The sequence below is a fragment of the Colletotrichum scovillei genome (assembly GCF_011075155.1).
Source record: "Colletotrichum scovillei strain TJNH1 chromosome Unknown Contig00013, whole genome shotgun sequence".
NCBI classification, from domain to species: domain Eukaryota; kingdom Fungi; phylum Ascomycota; class Sordariomycetes; order Glomerellales; family Glomerellaceae; genus Colletotrichum; species Colletotrichum scovillei.
In genome coordinates this window covers 323,039-338,312 of record NW_023336271.1, presented here as the reverse complement: position 1 = coordinate 338,312, position 15,274 = coordinate 323,039, and the positions used below count along the sequence as shown (strand labels likewise).

General features: G+C 54.2%; 5 protein-coding genes across 5 annotated transcripts; 3 read left to right on the top strand and 2 right to left on the bottom strand.

The window, feature by feature from the left end:
• Window positions 1-33: 33 nt before the first annotated feature.
• HER10_EVM0011756 (PfkB family carbohydrate kinase) lies at window positions 34-1,360 on the top strand (the record flags this gene model as incomplete). The annotated part of the gene is made up of 3 exons (XM_035481178.1): window positions 34-181; window positions 300-494; window positions 555-1,360. 3 exons carry the CDS (start codon window positions 34-36, stop codon window positions 1,328-1,330), a joined length of 1,119 nt encoding a protein of 372 aa, XP_035325981.1. The 3' UTR covers window positions 1,331-1,360.
• A 16-nt stretch (window positions 1,361-1,376) lies between these two features.
• HER10_EVM0003574 (homoserine kinase) lies at window positions 1,377-3,066 on the bottom strand. Its single transcript, XM_035473246.1, has 3 exons — window positions 2,289-3,066; window positions 1,918-2,216; window positions 1,377-1,848 (listed from the first exon to the last, which is right to left on the bottom strand). The coding sequence occupies exons 1-3, from the start codon at window positions 2,716-2,718 to the stop codon at window positions 1,498-1,500; spliced, it is 1,080 nt and encodes a 359-aa protein (XP_035325878.1). The 5' UTR covers window positions 2,719-3,066; the 3' UTR covers window positions 1,377-1,497.
• A 1,548-nt stretch (window positions 3,067-4,614) lies between these two features.
• On the top strand, window positions 4,615-6,509 carry HER10_EVM0009465 (cerato-platanin). Its single transcript, XM_035478951.1, has 2 exons — window positions 4,615-6,108; window positions 6,168-6,509. Exons 1-2 carry the CDS (start codon window positions 5,878-5,880, stop codon window positions 6,351-6,353), a joined length of 417 nt encoding a protein of 138 aa, XP_035325954.1. The 5' UTR covers window positions 4,615-5,877; the 3' UTR covers window positions 6,354-6,509.
• A 1,416-nt stretch (window positions 6,510-7,925) lies between these two features.
• Window positions 7,926-12,196, top strand: HER10_EVM0010873 (uncharacterized protein). The gene is made up of 3 exons (XM_035480319.1): window positions 7,926-8,296; window positions 8,509-10,807; window positions 10,999-12,196. Exons 1-3 carry the CDS (start codon window positions 8,251-8,253, stop codon window positions 11,870-11,872), a joined length of 3,219 nt encoding a protein of 1,072 aa, XP_035325964.1. The 5' UTR covers window positions 7,926-8,250; the 3' UTR covers window positions 11,873-12,196.
• Window positions 12,147-15,065, bottom strand: HER10_EVM0000712 (uncharacterized protein; the record flags this gene model as incomplete). The annotated part of the gene is made up of 5 exons (XM_035470481.1): window positions 14,778-15,065; window positions 14,222-14,724; window positions 13,229-14,161; window positions 12,838-13,162; window positions 12,147-12,773 (listed from the first exon to the last, which is right to left on the bottom strand). The coding sequence occupies exons 1-5, from the start codon at window positions 15,000-15,002 to the stop codon at window positions 12,147-12,149; spliced, it is 2,613 nt and encodes an 870-aa protein (XP_035325851.1). The 5' UTR covers window positions 15,003-15,065.
• Between the last annotated feature and the right edge of the window lie 209 nt (window positions 15,066-15,274).

Below are 15,274 nucleotides of genomic sequence, written 5' to 3'. Positions count from 1 at the left end.
ACCCCGGGACATGCCAAACGTGAACAGCCAATCATGATGTCCCAAACGCCGGGCGGTCCGGAGCCGGGGATGAGGTCGCCGGCTCCGGCTTTTATTTCGCTCGGCATGGTTGTGATTGATGAGCTCCGTTTCCCAGACGGGAGAGTTCTTCGCGACGTTCCTGGCGGTTCTGGGCTTTATGGTGAGTGAAGCTGTAGCAGCCGGACTTTGAGTTTCATCTATTACTGGCTTCTTCTTTCTCGGTGTCGCTTTCTTGGGAATATTTCAGAGGGTGAAGCTCAGCTTTTAATAGTGGTTAGGTACTCTCGGCGCACGCCTTGCCGTTCCGCAAAATGAGTCTGCGACCGTGTGGTGTGTCATCACTGCTGGATCTGACTTCCCGACTGCTGTGAGGCAGCAGATTGAGGGATGGGGTGTCACCGTTCATTATGACGAGACGCCGGATAGGCTGTCAACGAGAGGTCTGTTAGAATATGAGAATGATGCCTTTGGAAGTGAGTTGCCGATATCTTGGCTTGGGTCAATTTCGTACCCGGACTAACATCAATTCGCAGAAAAGACGTTTCGTTATACCGTGCCACCTTTGCACCCTGACTTAACTCGGCTTCCTAGACCGCTTCTCCAGTCTTCGGTGATTCACACCCTGGCGACGCCAGAAGATCTCGAACGCCATATGGAAACTCTTACGAACCTCCGCGGTAAAATGGAGAACCCAAGTTCCCTAATCGCATGGGAACCATCGCCTCTCAATATTCACAACCGCGAAGCCAAGCACTTGAGAGCTCTCCACCTCTCGGACATCTGCTCCCCCAATGACCACGAACTCCTACGCATGAAAGGCATAGACGAGAGTCCGGGAGTCCCTTACAACAGAGCACTGATTGAATACCATGCTATCAATCTCTCAAGAGGCGACACGGTCCCGGGACAACCTGCTTTGCCAGAAAAGGCGCGGAACAGACCGCGGGCTACGGTCATCAGGTGCGGCGAACAAGGCTGTCTCACGATCCCCCGGGGCGGCAACCCAATGTGGCTGCCCCCTTTCTACGATAATGGCTCTTCGAAAGTCTTAGATCCGACAGGGGCCGGTAATGCGTTCCTCGGAGCGTTTGCGGTTACTTTCGCGAGGACGGGTGACGCGGTGCTCGCGTCCGCGTATGGGTCTGTGGCGGCCAGCTTCGTTATCGAGCAGATTGGTCCGCCGCGAATGGAGGTCATCGACGGCAGAGAGTGCTGGAATGGGGAGGCATTTGAGGACAGGCTGAGGCAATATCAGGACAAGGTCGCGACGTGGCCGACCGATGTGGGACTGCAGAGCAAGCAGACATAGAACCATAGTATGGTAATAGAACAGATCGAGAGCTCCCGGTGGTCATCTGGGTATCATAACGAGATTCTAAATTTCCCGACCTCTAAATGCTTGATAACATTGCCAATCGCCCAAATACGTGTTCTAAATTTTCAAATCTTTTCTTTTTCGCCAGCTCATACTTTGCTTCACCGGATGACCTGCGTTCCCTCAGCGGGCTCCAGAATCTTCCACTCGCAGCCGACATTCTTATCGGCATTGTTCTCCCTGAGGATCTTGATGATCTTGTTGGCAATCTCCTCAAAGTTGCTCGTGGCGAGCGCGAGGATGGTGGGGCCCGCGCCGGACAGGCAGACGCCGAGGAAGCCCGGCTGCGTGCTGGGGGACATGCCCTCGACGATCTGGCTTAGGCCCGGGATGAGGGTCTGGCGGTAGGGCTGGTGGATCTTGTCTTGCATGGCGAGGTGGATGAGCTCCGGGTCCGGGGGGGAGGTGCCCAGGGCTACGGGGAGGAGAGCTATTCTCTGCATGTTGAAGGTCTGTGGTTATGGTTGGTTGAGTATGTGACAAAAGACATGAGGGGCTATAGGGGGTCAGAAGGCACTTACAACATCGGGACGTGTGTAGTGAGGCGGCAACACTTCACGGGCGAGGTGAGTTGGAACCTGGAAGTCGGGAATGATGGCGATAGCCTTGATCTCTTTGGCCCAGGGGAACTTGATGTGGTGGCCGATGCCGTGGGGCGGCTCCGGCGGGGTCTCACCCGTGTCGACGCCACCTGCCGGGGCGGGCAGGACTTCGCTGAGGGGAATCTCGATGCGCTGGACGTCTTCGGGCTTTAGGGGGCGGAGGTAGGTGCCGACGAATCCGCCATAGAGCGAGGCGCCGACGTTGTCGGGATGTCTCTCTGGTTTGTTTGTGAGTAAGACTGCCTTCGGGATGCTGAGGATATCCATATTCAAGAAAGGGGGTTACTCACCAATCATCAAACAGAAGTCGAATAATCTGTCCAAGCTCAGGTGATCCAGGTGTCCGACCTCCTTTCCGAGCATCACGCCGGCGACGACAGCGGAGCCGGAGCTACCGAGGCCGCGGCCGAGCGGGATGGGGTTCTTGATGTGGACATGGGTCTCGACGGGGAACATGCGCTGGCCGTGGCAGCGCAGGACGTAGAGGGCGACGCGAGTGATGAGGTTGACGGAAGGGTCGAGGCTGATGTCGGAGGAGCCCTCGCCCTGGCCCTCGTAGGTGAGGCGGCAGTTGAGAGGTTCCGAGGAGGATGTCTTTGAGCGGTCGACGGTGACGTGCAGCTCGAGGTAGACGGAGAGGGCGAGGCCGATGACGTCGAAGCCGGGGCCGATGTTGGCCGAGGACGAGGGCGTCTTGATCACGAACGTCTCTTTGGTCATGGTGGGCGAGGCTGGCGGGCGGTGTAAGTTGGTTGGATGAGGCAAGGGGGTGAGTGTGTGAGAGTGTGTGTGTGTGGGCTGAGGATTTGAGATGAGGTGAGGGGTTCAGATCAATTCGGTGAGGCGGGGTGGAAGCTTCACGTCGATCGACGGTTATCCCAATGGAGGTTATGGAAGGGATCTGTGATACCTTCTAGTAGCTGTTATGTGAGATGAAAATGAGCTCTCACGCAGAAAAGTGAAAATGAGAGTGAGTCTAGCTCAGTATCGCTTGAACTGTCGCTCGTGACTCAAAAAAATTGGATGTCGCCCGATGACCGGAGCGTCTCAGCGGCCCGGCGCTGCTTCCTGGTGGGGTGAAGCCCTACAGTGTACACAGGTACGTCCGAGTGCGGGGTGTCCCTTCAGGCCGCCATTGGCCAATGGGAGTACGGGACCTCGCCCAATGCACGGTCAGCTCCCAGCGCAGTGTCACAGTGTCTTATCGCCCTGCTCCGAGGCTGAACATCCTCCACTCAGCGCACCTCACCTCACTGAAATGAGGTGACCGCGCCTGAAGCTCTATCTTATCTTATCGCGTAGCCTCTTCCTTCTCATCCAATTTCCTTTTGACTTTCTCTGCTTGGAGCCTCTTGCCAATGACAACTGCATCTTTCAACTACATCTCATGCCTCGTCCCGGGGTCAGGTTGTGTGACATACTTCTCACTGCTCTCTCCTCTCGACTCGCTTCCAGAAGCTGGCGGCATCTGTTCCCTTTTAACTTCTCGACTTACCAACATAACCAGCCTCGTCAACAAACTGCCAAGAGCCACACTCGGTCAAGATGCTCGTCTGATGATAGCAATACCCCAGGCGGACCACAGAATGTGTCGATCTCTTGAGAAGCTCCTCGTGATCTATCGCAGCTTTTTGGATAGCATACCCTTCGGAAAGTTGGGATGTCATCCGTAATAATCCATTCTCTTCCCCGGCCCTACATCAGCCCATCTCCAAACTCCACCTCGTATCGCCGTCTTCTTACGAGCAACTCGCCTTCGGGTAGTCCCCGAGACTGCAGACAGCCGAGTCAGTATCTTGGCTGAGCATCTTTCACCCAATACTCGGAATGATCATGGCTCTCTTCTCGAGGAGCCGCCTTAAGCACGAAATGTAATTCCGAAGGACTCGCTGCCAGACGGGTCCTCACGGTAACGACCATTCACCGCCTCCTTCGTCGAAGATCTATCGGAAACTCCCAAAAGCAAGCGGAGATCAGGACAAGAGCTCGTGTTCTGCCGAGCCAACCGCATACTCCACCGTCCATCGCAAACGCTTGTCAACCGCATCGGAAAGCTCCATCCTGGAGTTGCGGAGCTACGGATGGAGATTCACTTGCCGTGCAGATGCCACAAGCGTTGTGGCCATGACCAACGTCTATTCTCAGCTCAAAGACGATCACTTAGAAGAGCATCACGAGAAAAGGGCGGCGGAGCTCGGATACACCGGACGCCCCGCGGACGGCGACACAGCGACTAACACAGCGATCGGCCAATTTGTCGCAGACGAGTGAGACTGCGCGTGCTGATCCGCGCTTGCGCGCTTGTAACGTTGCTCGACGCCGCGGATGGTCAGCACGAAGCGCTCCTTATGCCAATGAACGGAAGGCGAATGAGGGCTAAGGGCTACCAAGTTGCCCACTGCCCTACCGCTTCGCCATCATGAGCGAGCTACGATTTGTTAGACTCAGCGCCGGTGCCCACTGGCGTCGGGGTCTCTCCTCTTCATGCTGTGCCCGTGGTTGCGGTACCTACGCAGGTCTGACTTTTGGGGCTCATCTGAACGTGGGATGGCGCCCGCCACAGCCGTAAGCCCATGACGCTCGACGTTTGCATCGCAGAACGCCAGCCCCAATCCTCCGAGGATGCCAGCCCCGACCACTCGGATTCGGGGTTGTTCATGTCAAGTCTTGTTTTCCTCTTCCTGTACGACGAGGAAACAGTAAGGTCGCAACGGGCAGCGGACGCATGCGTTGGCGAAGAAACCGTTTCTGGCGACCAGAAGCAACACGAGGAAAAAGGAGCCACCTGACGTTACGTCCCGCCGGCATTGTGTGGGGAAAAACAAGAGATCAACACCTGTTGGCGGGAAAGTCGCCCGACGCACAAATGAGCCAAGCTCTGCATATTGAATCGAGGAGACTCCTCTGCGACGGCCCAAACAAGTTGAGAACGATGTCAAAAACGACCAAAATCCTTGGTTCCTAAGAGCATACGTTGAGTCGCGATAGTCTCATTCGGAATCAGTCTATTTCTCCATTATCAAGCGGCTGGGAGGAAATAGAGGCTGGCAAACCGGGGCAAAGATGCGGAACCAGGGAATGCTAAACCCAAATAACCTTAGCGGTGTTTAATTGCTAAAAACAGCCCAGGATGACAGCCCTGTCGCATGCACCGGTCAACTACACACCGTCGCCGGTCCGTTGCAGCAGCAGCCAATTCGAGGCATCGCGTGTTTGTTCCCGCCCCATGCCATGAGCGTGAGCCCCCCAACGGCGCTGGAAATCGGGGCTAGTGAATACGAGAATAATCCTCGCCTCCTTCTAGTGGCCCTTTCCCCACGTCAATAAACCAGATCTGTGATCGGCAGTGCAGGTGGTGCTTTTTCTACAGACTACGGAGTAACTCTCTCTTTTCCCTTGCTTCCCGTAATCTGCGCCGCTCGATACGAATTGAAGGAACCCTGGGGAAGACTTGCCCCCCTCCGGCAGTCATCCCATACGATGTGACATGTAGTATGGAGTCCTCGCCAAGCCGGCCAAGGGTCCTGTTGCCGGCCATGTCACGACATGACGCTATTGCCGGAGAGACCGCAACGTCATGGCTGTCTTTTTCCCGCCTTCTTGCTGTGTTTGCCGTTGGAGACCATGATCAGCTTCGGTTCGGGTCTGGTGATGGAGCCTAAGGTAGTGAAGAGGCTGATCATTGTTAGGGATAAGCTTAGATCGAGGCTGTATAAGAAGAGACCGAAGACTCGCCTCATCCGACTTACTTCTCTCTCATCCTCATCAGCTTCTACACCAGCTTCTCCAACTACTACAATCTCACAACTCTAAAAACAAGCTTCCCTAGCCCCATCTACAACACCACCTCAATCACAACACACAACCACCACATACAAAATGCAGTTCTCCAACCTTGTCACCATCCTCTCCTCCGTCGCCGCCGCGGCCGCCGTCTCCGTCTCCTACGACACCGGCTACGACGACGGCTCCCGCTCCCTGACCGCCGTCTCCTGCTCCGACGGCGCCAACGGCCTCATCACAAAGTACGGATGGCAGAACCAGGGCCAGGTCGCAAAGTTCCCCTACATCGGTGGCGCTGACGCCATTGCCGGCTGGAACTCCCCCAGCGTAAGTTGTACTCTTCTTTCCTCATCTCTTTACCACATTTGTTAACGCGCACACGATAGTGCGGCACCTGCTGGCAGCTCACCTACAATGGCAAGAGCATCAACGTCCTCGCCATTGACCACGCTGGCTCCGGCTTCAACTTGGCTCTCGGCGCCATGAACGACCTTACCAATGGACAGGCTGCTCAGCTTGGTCGCATCGATGCCCAGGCTACCCAGGTCGGCCTTAACGCCTGCGGTCTGTAAATTACGACGACACTGAAACAACTTAACGAAAAAAACAGCATATTAATCAGCATCAAATAATTGGAGGGTGTTCGATTGGGAGAACACTCGACATTGCATGGAACCGGCGCTATTCAATCCTTTGGCATATGCATATCACGATACATTCCTTACATAGAAGCATAATCAATCATAATGAGACGGGGCTCCCTGCCTCTGTCTATTTGCATTACATGAAGTCTCCATCGCTTGGGTGATCCAAGATTGCTTAGTGATCATGTATAAGATTACACTGGATCCTGAAGTTTTTGATCGTCTTAGGTCTGATTCGTTTGCTACCGGGCTACTTCCACGTTCTTCAAGCTCACACTCGATCCTGCCTGGCCATTGAGCATGGCTAGCAACAACCGTCATGGTCCAAATCGCGGCTTGAAGTGGAACTTTTGATGCACTCCACGTCCATTAATCTGATCGACGCGATACGGAATGTTTAGCCCAGGATCAGCTAGATGATAAATAAGCCATGAGCGAGGAACATACTTCATCAGATTGAGAGGGACATGAGACTCGTCCTCGTCAACTTTGTCTCGCAACGCTTTTTGCAGGCAGTCCCGGATCAATTTCTTGGAACTAACGAGGGGGGGAAAACGAATTTCCACCGAGGATAGATGGAGTTGTGTCATATCGAATGAGAGCGCGGCTTCACTGCACAGAATCAGCCGCGGCACCCGCCCGATGTTCACCCGGAACCGGCTGAATTATGGAGAAACCAAGGCCGGGTCCGTGTCGGGTGAAGTGGAGCTGATAGTCCGGTGATGTGAAAGTGTCGGTGAGGAAGCTCGGCGTGACATGGCTCGAAACCAGACCGAGCCCACAATTTATGCGGCACCTTGTTGAAAATTCTTCTCGTAACACTAATCTCAAATGGAGGCCTCTGCTTATTTACCTTAGTATGGGGTACGTGAAGCTGCGCTTGGCGGAAGCCATGCTGTACCTGAGAAGGCATGAAGATGCAATCCTCTCATAGGTCCATAGACTTGACAACAGCAAGACACCAGGACTCAGTTACACCCTATTTGGGGCTTCAGAACCAGAAGAATACTTCCAGCGGGGCAAATACACATTCAAGTAGTCGCAATGTTGGTTGACTGCAGTTGAATACCTTTCCTAGCAAGAAGGTGAGCAAGCACCAAGGACGGTGATCTGGACGAGCCGCGCCTGTCTTATTGCCTAATATGGTTTAGCAAGCTCATTATATTACCCAAGGCAGATTAGCCAGGCAATCTGAAGACATACCGCAGTATTATGGCTGCCGACATAGATGATGGAGGTGAACAATGCGAGTGAAGATTCGAGAGTCAAAGAGCACGTGAATGGAGGGGCAGAACGGATACGTACCGAGAGGCATGCTGCCGTTACGCATTTTCTGCAGGCGCGTAGGAAAAAGTCGAGGAGGGGTACCTGGACTTGACCCCGCCTTGCATCAATTTTTTTTCTTTCCTTCCAGGTTCCTTCAGGCTTCGACACCTTCTACCCCTCCTTATCTTATCAGTGGTGGCGGGGCTCATCTCGAAATTTTCACGCTGGTCCCCTAAAATTTTGTGTGGTGCAAGTCCAAGGTTGCCTCCAAAGCTGTCATTTGGCTGGTGGTTTTATTATTTTCTCATTATTTTTATTTTATTTTTTTCGTCGTTAACGGCGTGTCATAGGTGGTTCGGGCATCAACAAAACAACTGGCCGACACACCCCGTCCTGGTCCTTCTGTGCTTGGATAAAAATTCAGTTGCGCCGGGCCTTTACTTCCCCTTCCTTTTCCCTTCTCACCTCCTCCTCTCTTTTTCCTTCTTCTTCCCCTCCTCGTCTTTTCCTTCTTTTGCGAATAGTTGTGAGGACGACGAGACTCCAACAGAACCTCAAGATGGATAAAGGAAACTTGGTCCAGCTGCTCCAAGCGAGCCAGATTCGTAAGTTACCTTACTCAACTCCCCCTTCCCATTCCCCATCGCCCTGTGCCACCCCGGCCGCAAACCTGGTCGAGCCCGTCTGCCTCATTTCGTCGCCCTCGCTTATTTTGCCTCGTGCTTTTTTCGCCTATAAATTTTGCTTTTTCATCCGGTTCATCACACTTAAATTCTTGCGCAATCTGTTTTGCTAATATGTTCATTGCTCTCTCCAGCCGACACTGAGAAGGTCAAGGCCGTCACGGCTGAGCTCCAGAAGAACTACTACTCCAAGCCCGAGTCTCTTCTTCTTCTCATCGAGATTACCGTCTCCCACGATGACGCCGCCATCCGACAGCTGGCCTCCGTCCAGGCTCTGCGCCTGACCCCCAGACACTGGACCAAGATTGACGCCTCCCAGCGCGAGGCTGCCAAGAAGCACATTTTGGACAGCATTCTGAACGATCAGTCTGCTCCCTCCCGTCACTCCAAGTCGCGTCTTCTCGCTGGAGCTATTGGTCTCGACCTTGAGGATGGCGACGGTCAGGACTTCGTCCGCGGCCTGTTGTCTCTCAACGTTGCCGACAACGTTGCCCACCGCGAGGTTGGCTCCTACATCCTCTTCGCTCTGCTCGACAACGACCCCACCCACTTCACCGAGCAGGCCCAGCAGCTTCTGAGCCTGGTCCAGAAGACCATCGTCGACCCTGCGAGCGCTGATGTCCGCCTGAACTCTGTCAGATCTATCGGCGCTCTTCTGATGATCATCGACCCCGAGGAGGATACCCAGAGCGTTCAGCTCGTCCAGCAGCTCGTTCAGCCCATCGTTGAGATCCTCAAGAACGCTATCTCTGAGGGCAACGACGACTACTACCGTGACGTCTTCGAGGTCTTCCAGTCTTTCCTGGCTTTCGACTCCTCTTTCTTGGGTCCCCACCTCAAGGACCTCATCCACTTCATGCTCGAGCTCGCTATCAACAACGAGGTCGAAGAGGAGGCTCGCTCGCAATCTCTGGCTTTCCTCAGCCAGTGCGCTCGCTACCGCCGCATGAAGATCCAGGGCATGAAGGACATGGGTGCCCTTCTCATGATCAAGTCCATGCAGATTGTCACCGAGATCGAGACTGACGATGATGACGACGAGAACTCCCCGGCCAGAACTGCCCTGGCTCTCATCGATCAGCTGGCCAACGACTTGCCCCCTCGCCAGGTCATTGTGCCTCTGCTCGAGCAGTTCCCCCAGTTCGCCCAGAACCCCAACCCCGGCCACCGCAAGTCCGCCATGCTCTCTCTCGGCACCGCTTCCGAGGGTGCCCCCGACTTCGTCGCCACCCAGATCCAGCCTCTCCTGCCCATCGTTCTCACTCTGCTGAACGACCAGGACGTCTCCGTCCGACACGCTGCTCTCGTCGGTCTCATCCACCTCGCCGACGAGATGGCTGATGAGCTCGCCCCCAAGCACCGCGAGCTCATCGGTGCCCTGCTCACCAACCTCGAGGCCGTCGTTGGCTCTACCGACAGCCAGAGCGTCAGAGTTATCCGTGCTGTCTGCGGTGCGCTTGACTCTCTCATTGGTGAGGGTCTTGAGGACGACCTCATCAAGGAGTTTGGCCCCAAGCTCATTGTCCCCATGGGCAAGCTTCTCCACCATGAGGATTTCTCCGTCAAGGGTGGTGCTGCCGGCGCCATTGGCGCCATTGCTGCCGCTCTTGGTCGCGAGGAGTTCAAGCCCTACTTCGCTGAGGTCATGGGCGCACTTGGCCAGTACGTTGCCATTAAGGACGGTGAGGAGGCTCTGAACCTCCGCTCAGCCGTCTGCGACTCCATGGGCCGCATTGCCGACGCTGTTGGCGCCCAAGAGTTCCAGCCCTACGTCATGGACCTCATGAAGGCCAGCGAGGAGGCTCTCAGCCTCGACAACGCTCGCCTCAAGGAGACTAGCTTCATCCTTTGGGCTTCTTTGTCCAAGGTCTACGGCAACGACTTTTCTCACTTCCTTCCCGGTGTCTTCAAGGGTCTCTTTGACTGCCTTGAGCTCGAGGAGGAGTCTCTCTCTATCCCTGGCCTTACCGAGGAGGATATCCCCGAGGGTCTGCTGATCTCCAACGGCAAGAAGCTCAACCTGAAGGCTGCTGCTGATGACGATGAGGAGGACATGGACGAGGATGCCGACTGGGAGGATCTTGAGGACTTTGCCGGTGTCACCGCCGTCGCTCTTGAGCAAGAGATCGCACTCGAGGTTCTTGGCGATGTCATCACCCACTCCTGCGACGGCGCTGCCATCGAGAAGTACCTTGCCGATGCCATGGGCAAGGTTTCTCCCCTGGCTCAGCACCCCTACGAGGGAGCTCGCAAGGCTGCTATCTCTACCCTCTGGCGCGCCTACGCCCGCGTCTGGCAACTCTACGAGGAGTCGACCGGCGCCAAGTGGGAGGCTGGCTACCCCCCCAAGCAGAACCCCGGCCAGGTCATCAACGACCTCGGCCAGTCTGTTGTTGAGGCCACTCTCAGTGTCTGGGAGGAGGACAGCGAACGGTATGCACCCCACTTCTACTTTACTTCCCATTCCCCAGCCCTAAAGGATGAGTAACTCTCGTTATACCCAGCTCACTCAGACGCACAAAGTGCGGTTGCTGAGAACACGATTGATCACGTCTGATTCATTGGGCATCTTTATCATTTCCATGACTAGCATTTAAGCGGGCATTTTGCTGACGTTCCAATAGTTCTGTTATCACTGAGATCAACCGCAACATCGCCGCCACCCTCAAGTCGTGCGGTCCCGCCATCCTTACACACAACGAGCTGCTCAAGAGCAGCTTGACTATCCTTGGTTGCCTCATCACTCGCTCTCACCCCTGCCAGATGGATCTCGGTGAGGAGGAGGAGGAAGAGGCTGCCGAGGGCTCTTCCGAGTTCGACTGGCTCGTCATTGACACCGCTCTCGACGTCATTCTCGGCCTCGCTACTGTCCTCGGCAGTGACTTCTCCGAGATGTGGAGGGTCTACCAACAGCCCATCCTCAAGTTCGCCAGCTCCCAGGAGTCTCTCGAGCGTTCCACTGCCGTTGGCGTCATTGCTGAGGCTGTCAAGTACATGGGCCAGGCCGTCACCGAGTTCACCGACTCTCTCCTGCCTGTCCTGACCCACCGCCTGACCGACCCCGACTCCCTTGCCAAGTCCAACGCCGCCTACGCCATGGGCCAGCTCATCTTCAACTCCCAGGCCACCGACAAGACCATCTCCCAGTACCCCACCGTCCTGGAGAAGCTCGAGCCCCTCCTTCAGATCAAGGAGTCTCGCATGGTCGACAACGTCTCCGGCTGCATCTCCCGCATGATCATCCGCAACCCCAACCCCGAGTTCGTCGCTCGTGTCCTGCCCGCCCTCGTCGATGCTCTTCCCCTCCAGGAGGATTACGAGGAGAACGCCCCCATCTACCAGGCCCTCTACAACCTGTACGATGCCCAGAACCCCACTGTCGCCAGCCTCACTCCCAAGATCCTGCCCGTTCTGCAGGCTGTCCTCAGCCCGCCTGAGGAGCAGTTGGAGCCCGAGACCCGCCAGTTGTGCCAGAAGCTTGCCCAGGCCCTTCACTAAATGTGTGATGGCGCGAGTAAGCATTGGAGGAGGGTATTGAAGCAGGAACTATTGTGTTGCCCCCTTAGGGGCTGTTAATGAGTGATGAGTGGATGAGACACCCCCATTTCCTACAAAGTCTGTAGATAGGTTTATAGATTGCCAGGGTTAGACTTCCTGGATGATTCCCAAAATGCTCTATCAACTTTTTTATGTTCAACAAACGTCTGGAGTACTGGGACACTGGTGTCGTGATACCTAGTGGATGCCTGCCCCGAATCCATGCTTCGCTTAATCATCCATAGACCTCCTCCAACGCTCCGGAAATGACCTCACAGAGCCGCCGGCGGATCTCCGAGCGGTTGGAAACGTCCAACAAGTCTTCGTAATCCATCTGGGGCAACAGCCTCCAGGGAGCGATGCACCGGTACCCATTATCCATCCTCGCCATCTTGGCAAACACAGACGCCATGCCCTCCACCCGCTTCAGGTGTTCCGACCTGCGAATCTGGCTCCGGGTGTCATGATGCCGCGAAAAATCAATAATGCGCCCAGCGAGCGCCGCCCCAATCACGGTTGAGAATGAAGTCCCTGACAGGGGAGGATCACTACCAAGTGTGATGCCTTCTCCTAGGATCGCGAAGCTATTGCGAGCTCCTGGTAAGGGGGAGGGATTGAAGGCTGGCAGACTCCTGGCATTGGCGTCGGTGGAGAACATGCAGAATGTTTTTTCTGCTCGGTAGAGGCGCGCTGGGAATGCAATGTTTGTCAAATTCCCATGGTTGGACGCGGCGGCGAAGAGCAGCACGCGGGCTGCGTTTGCTTCTTCGATTGCTCTGAGCATGTCTTCGTCTTCGGATTCGAAGCCCGATGGCATGATGATGATGTCGACTTTCCAGGTCTCTCTAGCGTAGCGAATTGCCTGGGCTCATGTTAGGCAACGATTCGATAGAGGCTGCCGCATCTGAAGCAGGAACTTGGTGTACCTTGGTCATGATATTTTCAGTGTCATGATTTGCTTGGTTACTCTCCCACACACGACCAACAAATATTTGGGCTTCCGGGTACACCTTCTGTAGCAACTTGAAGGCACTGGTTCCGTGCCCAGTACTGTCGCAACGATGGACATCCTTGGGGTCCAAGAAGTCCCGGTACTCCACGACAGACGAGGAATGTGACTTGTCAATGCCTGTGTCTAAGATGGCTATCTTCGTAGGCGCGTATGAAGCATCGCTTTTGCTTCGAGGAAGACGTAAGATGGTCTTCAGGTTCTCAAGCTGGGCAAACCACCGATCGGATGTAGGAGCGGAACTGCGACCAGGCTTAGCCATTCAAAACTTCAAGATAGAAATAAAATTTCGACGAGAGCAGACGAACCTGACTTCACTGACTGATCCTTTCGGTAGCGGCATCGTCGCACTCCGGCTCCGGTCGTTTGCACCAGTCGCAAGACGTTGGAACCCGGCAATCAGGGGCATCTCTGCGCCTTCCGGCTGGACGCGGATAGGTCCAACGTCTGACTCTTCAAAGTCCCCCCACGCTATCTCATAGAATCCCTTCAAAGGCGCAACAACATGCTTGTAGATTGCATCGCGAAGTTGTCCTGGATGCTCCGCTAGACTTCTAAACGGATCGGCAGTCAAGCAAGCCCCAATCAATTCCTTGAAAGGTTTGAACGTGTCCCTCTCCTCCCACAGGTCTGACGTCTTGAAAATCTCCATTGCGATGATGTGACTCGCATTGACGGTTAGAGTACCTTGAGCATCATAAAACTCGGGTCGATCTTGATAGTAATCTTCAATATTTAGACCTAGCTCGATCTCCAACATCATGATGCCAAGCGCTAGAATCTTAGGCAGGGGATGATATCGAAATTTCATCCTGTCCTCGGAGGGAGGCTCGGCTGCATCGAAACGGGTTGAAAGGAACGGCTCGTTGACGTATATTGCTTTGGCCGTGTTGCCACGACGTTCAAGCATGAAATGGATGGTGTCTTTATTCCATTCCTTTCGCATCCAAGTTGAATCGTAAAACTGCCATACGGCATTGGCCACAAGATAGGCTATCGTCAGTCTTTGCTTTCGTTTTAGTTTATCGTCAAGTATTTCAGAAAGTTTAAAGCTTGAAGTATATGGGCAGAAGAATCGTGATAACGGAGCGTATTCTCTGACGGCCAAGTCATCGCTTTGCGCAACGAGGCGTAGTTGAGCTTGCTGGCGATGCGATATTATATCGCAGAACTCCTTTTTAGAAAGTATCTGACAGTTTGAGTGTGATAGCTGCTCTGGAAAACCTGCGAAGGTGATCCTCCTGAGGTCAAATAATGTCAGCATAGTCCAATGGCTGTAGCCAAAAGTGGTTCGAAATCACCTCTTCTTGGAAATACAGATCTTTGTGTCTTGCCAATGGCATACTTCGCTGCCGTGGTGTTCGTGGGGGTGGTCGAGAAAGAAAACGCCAAAGGTGACATCCTCGGGTGTCTTTTCATCTCTTTCGAACCCTCTCAACCTCAAATTCACCCTAATGGCCATCTCGTCGACTCCACGTTGACAAATGCAATTCATCGCAAGCACTCTGTGCAACTCAGCAAGGTGATACTGATAGTTGTCTTGGGCTAACGTCTGGTGTCTTGTCTGCACGACTTCCGCTAGCTTCGGTTGTTCAACTGCGGAGGGCTCTGTCCTGGTGAATTTCTCGAGCGACTCTATCAGCTTCTGGCGGGCCTTTGAAGCTTTGGTGCTTGTTGCAAACACTCTCAACAATGCTTTCCCCGTTTCGGGGTGTTTGATGAACTCTGACAGTCCAGGAAACCATCCCTGCTCGTATGCAATAGGATCAAGAGATTTGAAATGCCTGTTGGGTTTCCTTGGCCACTGGAATGGCATGAGACAACTTGCCAAACCTCTGAATCAGTTATTGCGCTTACCTGGATCAGGTTCTCGAGAATGACCAATAGACGGAAGACTTCTTTCGGCGATGTCTTTATGTCGAAGACACGTGGCAATTCTTTCAGCCATTGCACGACATTCGTCAAAGCTGAGTCGAGAAGGTTGAAATACTCCATATTCCGCTTGCCTTGCAGCAGCCCCTCCACAACTTTGCGAAACATGTCAGTCGCCCTGAGCGCGAAGGGTAGCATATCTTCCTTCATGGCCGAGATGGGGTATCTCGAATACTTTCCTGAAGCACCCAGTCGCAAAAAGACGGCCCCGTGAATCTACTCGAGTTGAAGATCACGAGGCGCTTAGGAGTAGGTAGCTGGATCAAAACGAGGCTGCGCAGTGGTCTTGGCAGCATAAGCAAGCTGAACCAGGATTACGATAACACTGAGGGGTAATGCACGAGTTATGATATCCACTGATGCCTAGGAAACGGTCAGCCAACCAAGTCTCACCATCTAAAAATACTGAACATTTCAGTGAT

Excerpts from the sequence above, each read along its gene's own strand:
- HER10_EVM0003574 (XM_035473246.1), bottom strand. The coding sequence starts at position 2,718 with ATGACCAAAGAGACGTTCGTGATCAAGACGCCCTCGTCCTCGGCCAAC. Across the intron at positions 2,217-2,288 it reads CGACTTCTGTTTGATGATTG|AGAGACATCCCGACAACGTC; the intron begins GTGAGTAACCCC and ends CAAACAAACCAG. Across the intron at positions 1,849-1,917 it reads ACTACACACGTCCCGATGTT|ACCTTCAACATGCAGAGAAT; the intron begins GTAAGTGCCTTC and ends CCATAACCACAG.
- HER10_EVM0009465 (XM_035478951.1), top strand. The coding sequence starts at position 5,878 with ATGCAGTTCTCCAACCTTGTCACCATCCTCTCCTCCGTCGCCGCCGCG. Across the intron at positions 6,109-6,167 it reads CCGGCTGGAACTCCCCCAGC|TGCGGCACCTGCTGGCAGCT; the intron begins GTAAGTTGTACT and ends CGCACACGATAG.
- HER10_EVM0010873 (XM_035480319.1), top strand. The coding sequence starts at position 8,251 with ATGGATAAAGGAAACTTGGTCCAGCTGCTCCAAGCGAGCCAGATTC. Across the intron at positions 8,297-8,508 it reads GCTCCAAGCGAGCCAGATTC|CCGACACTGAGAAGGTCAAG; the intron begins GTAAGTTACCTT and ends TGCTCTCTCCAG. Across the intron at positions 10,808-10,998 it reads TGGGAGGAGGACAGCGAACG|TTCTGTTATCACTGAGATCA; the intron begins GTATGCACCCCA and ends ACGTTCCAATAG.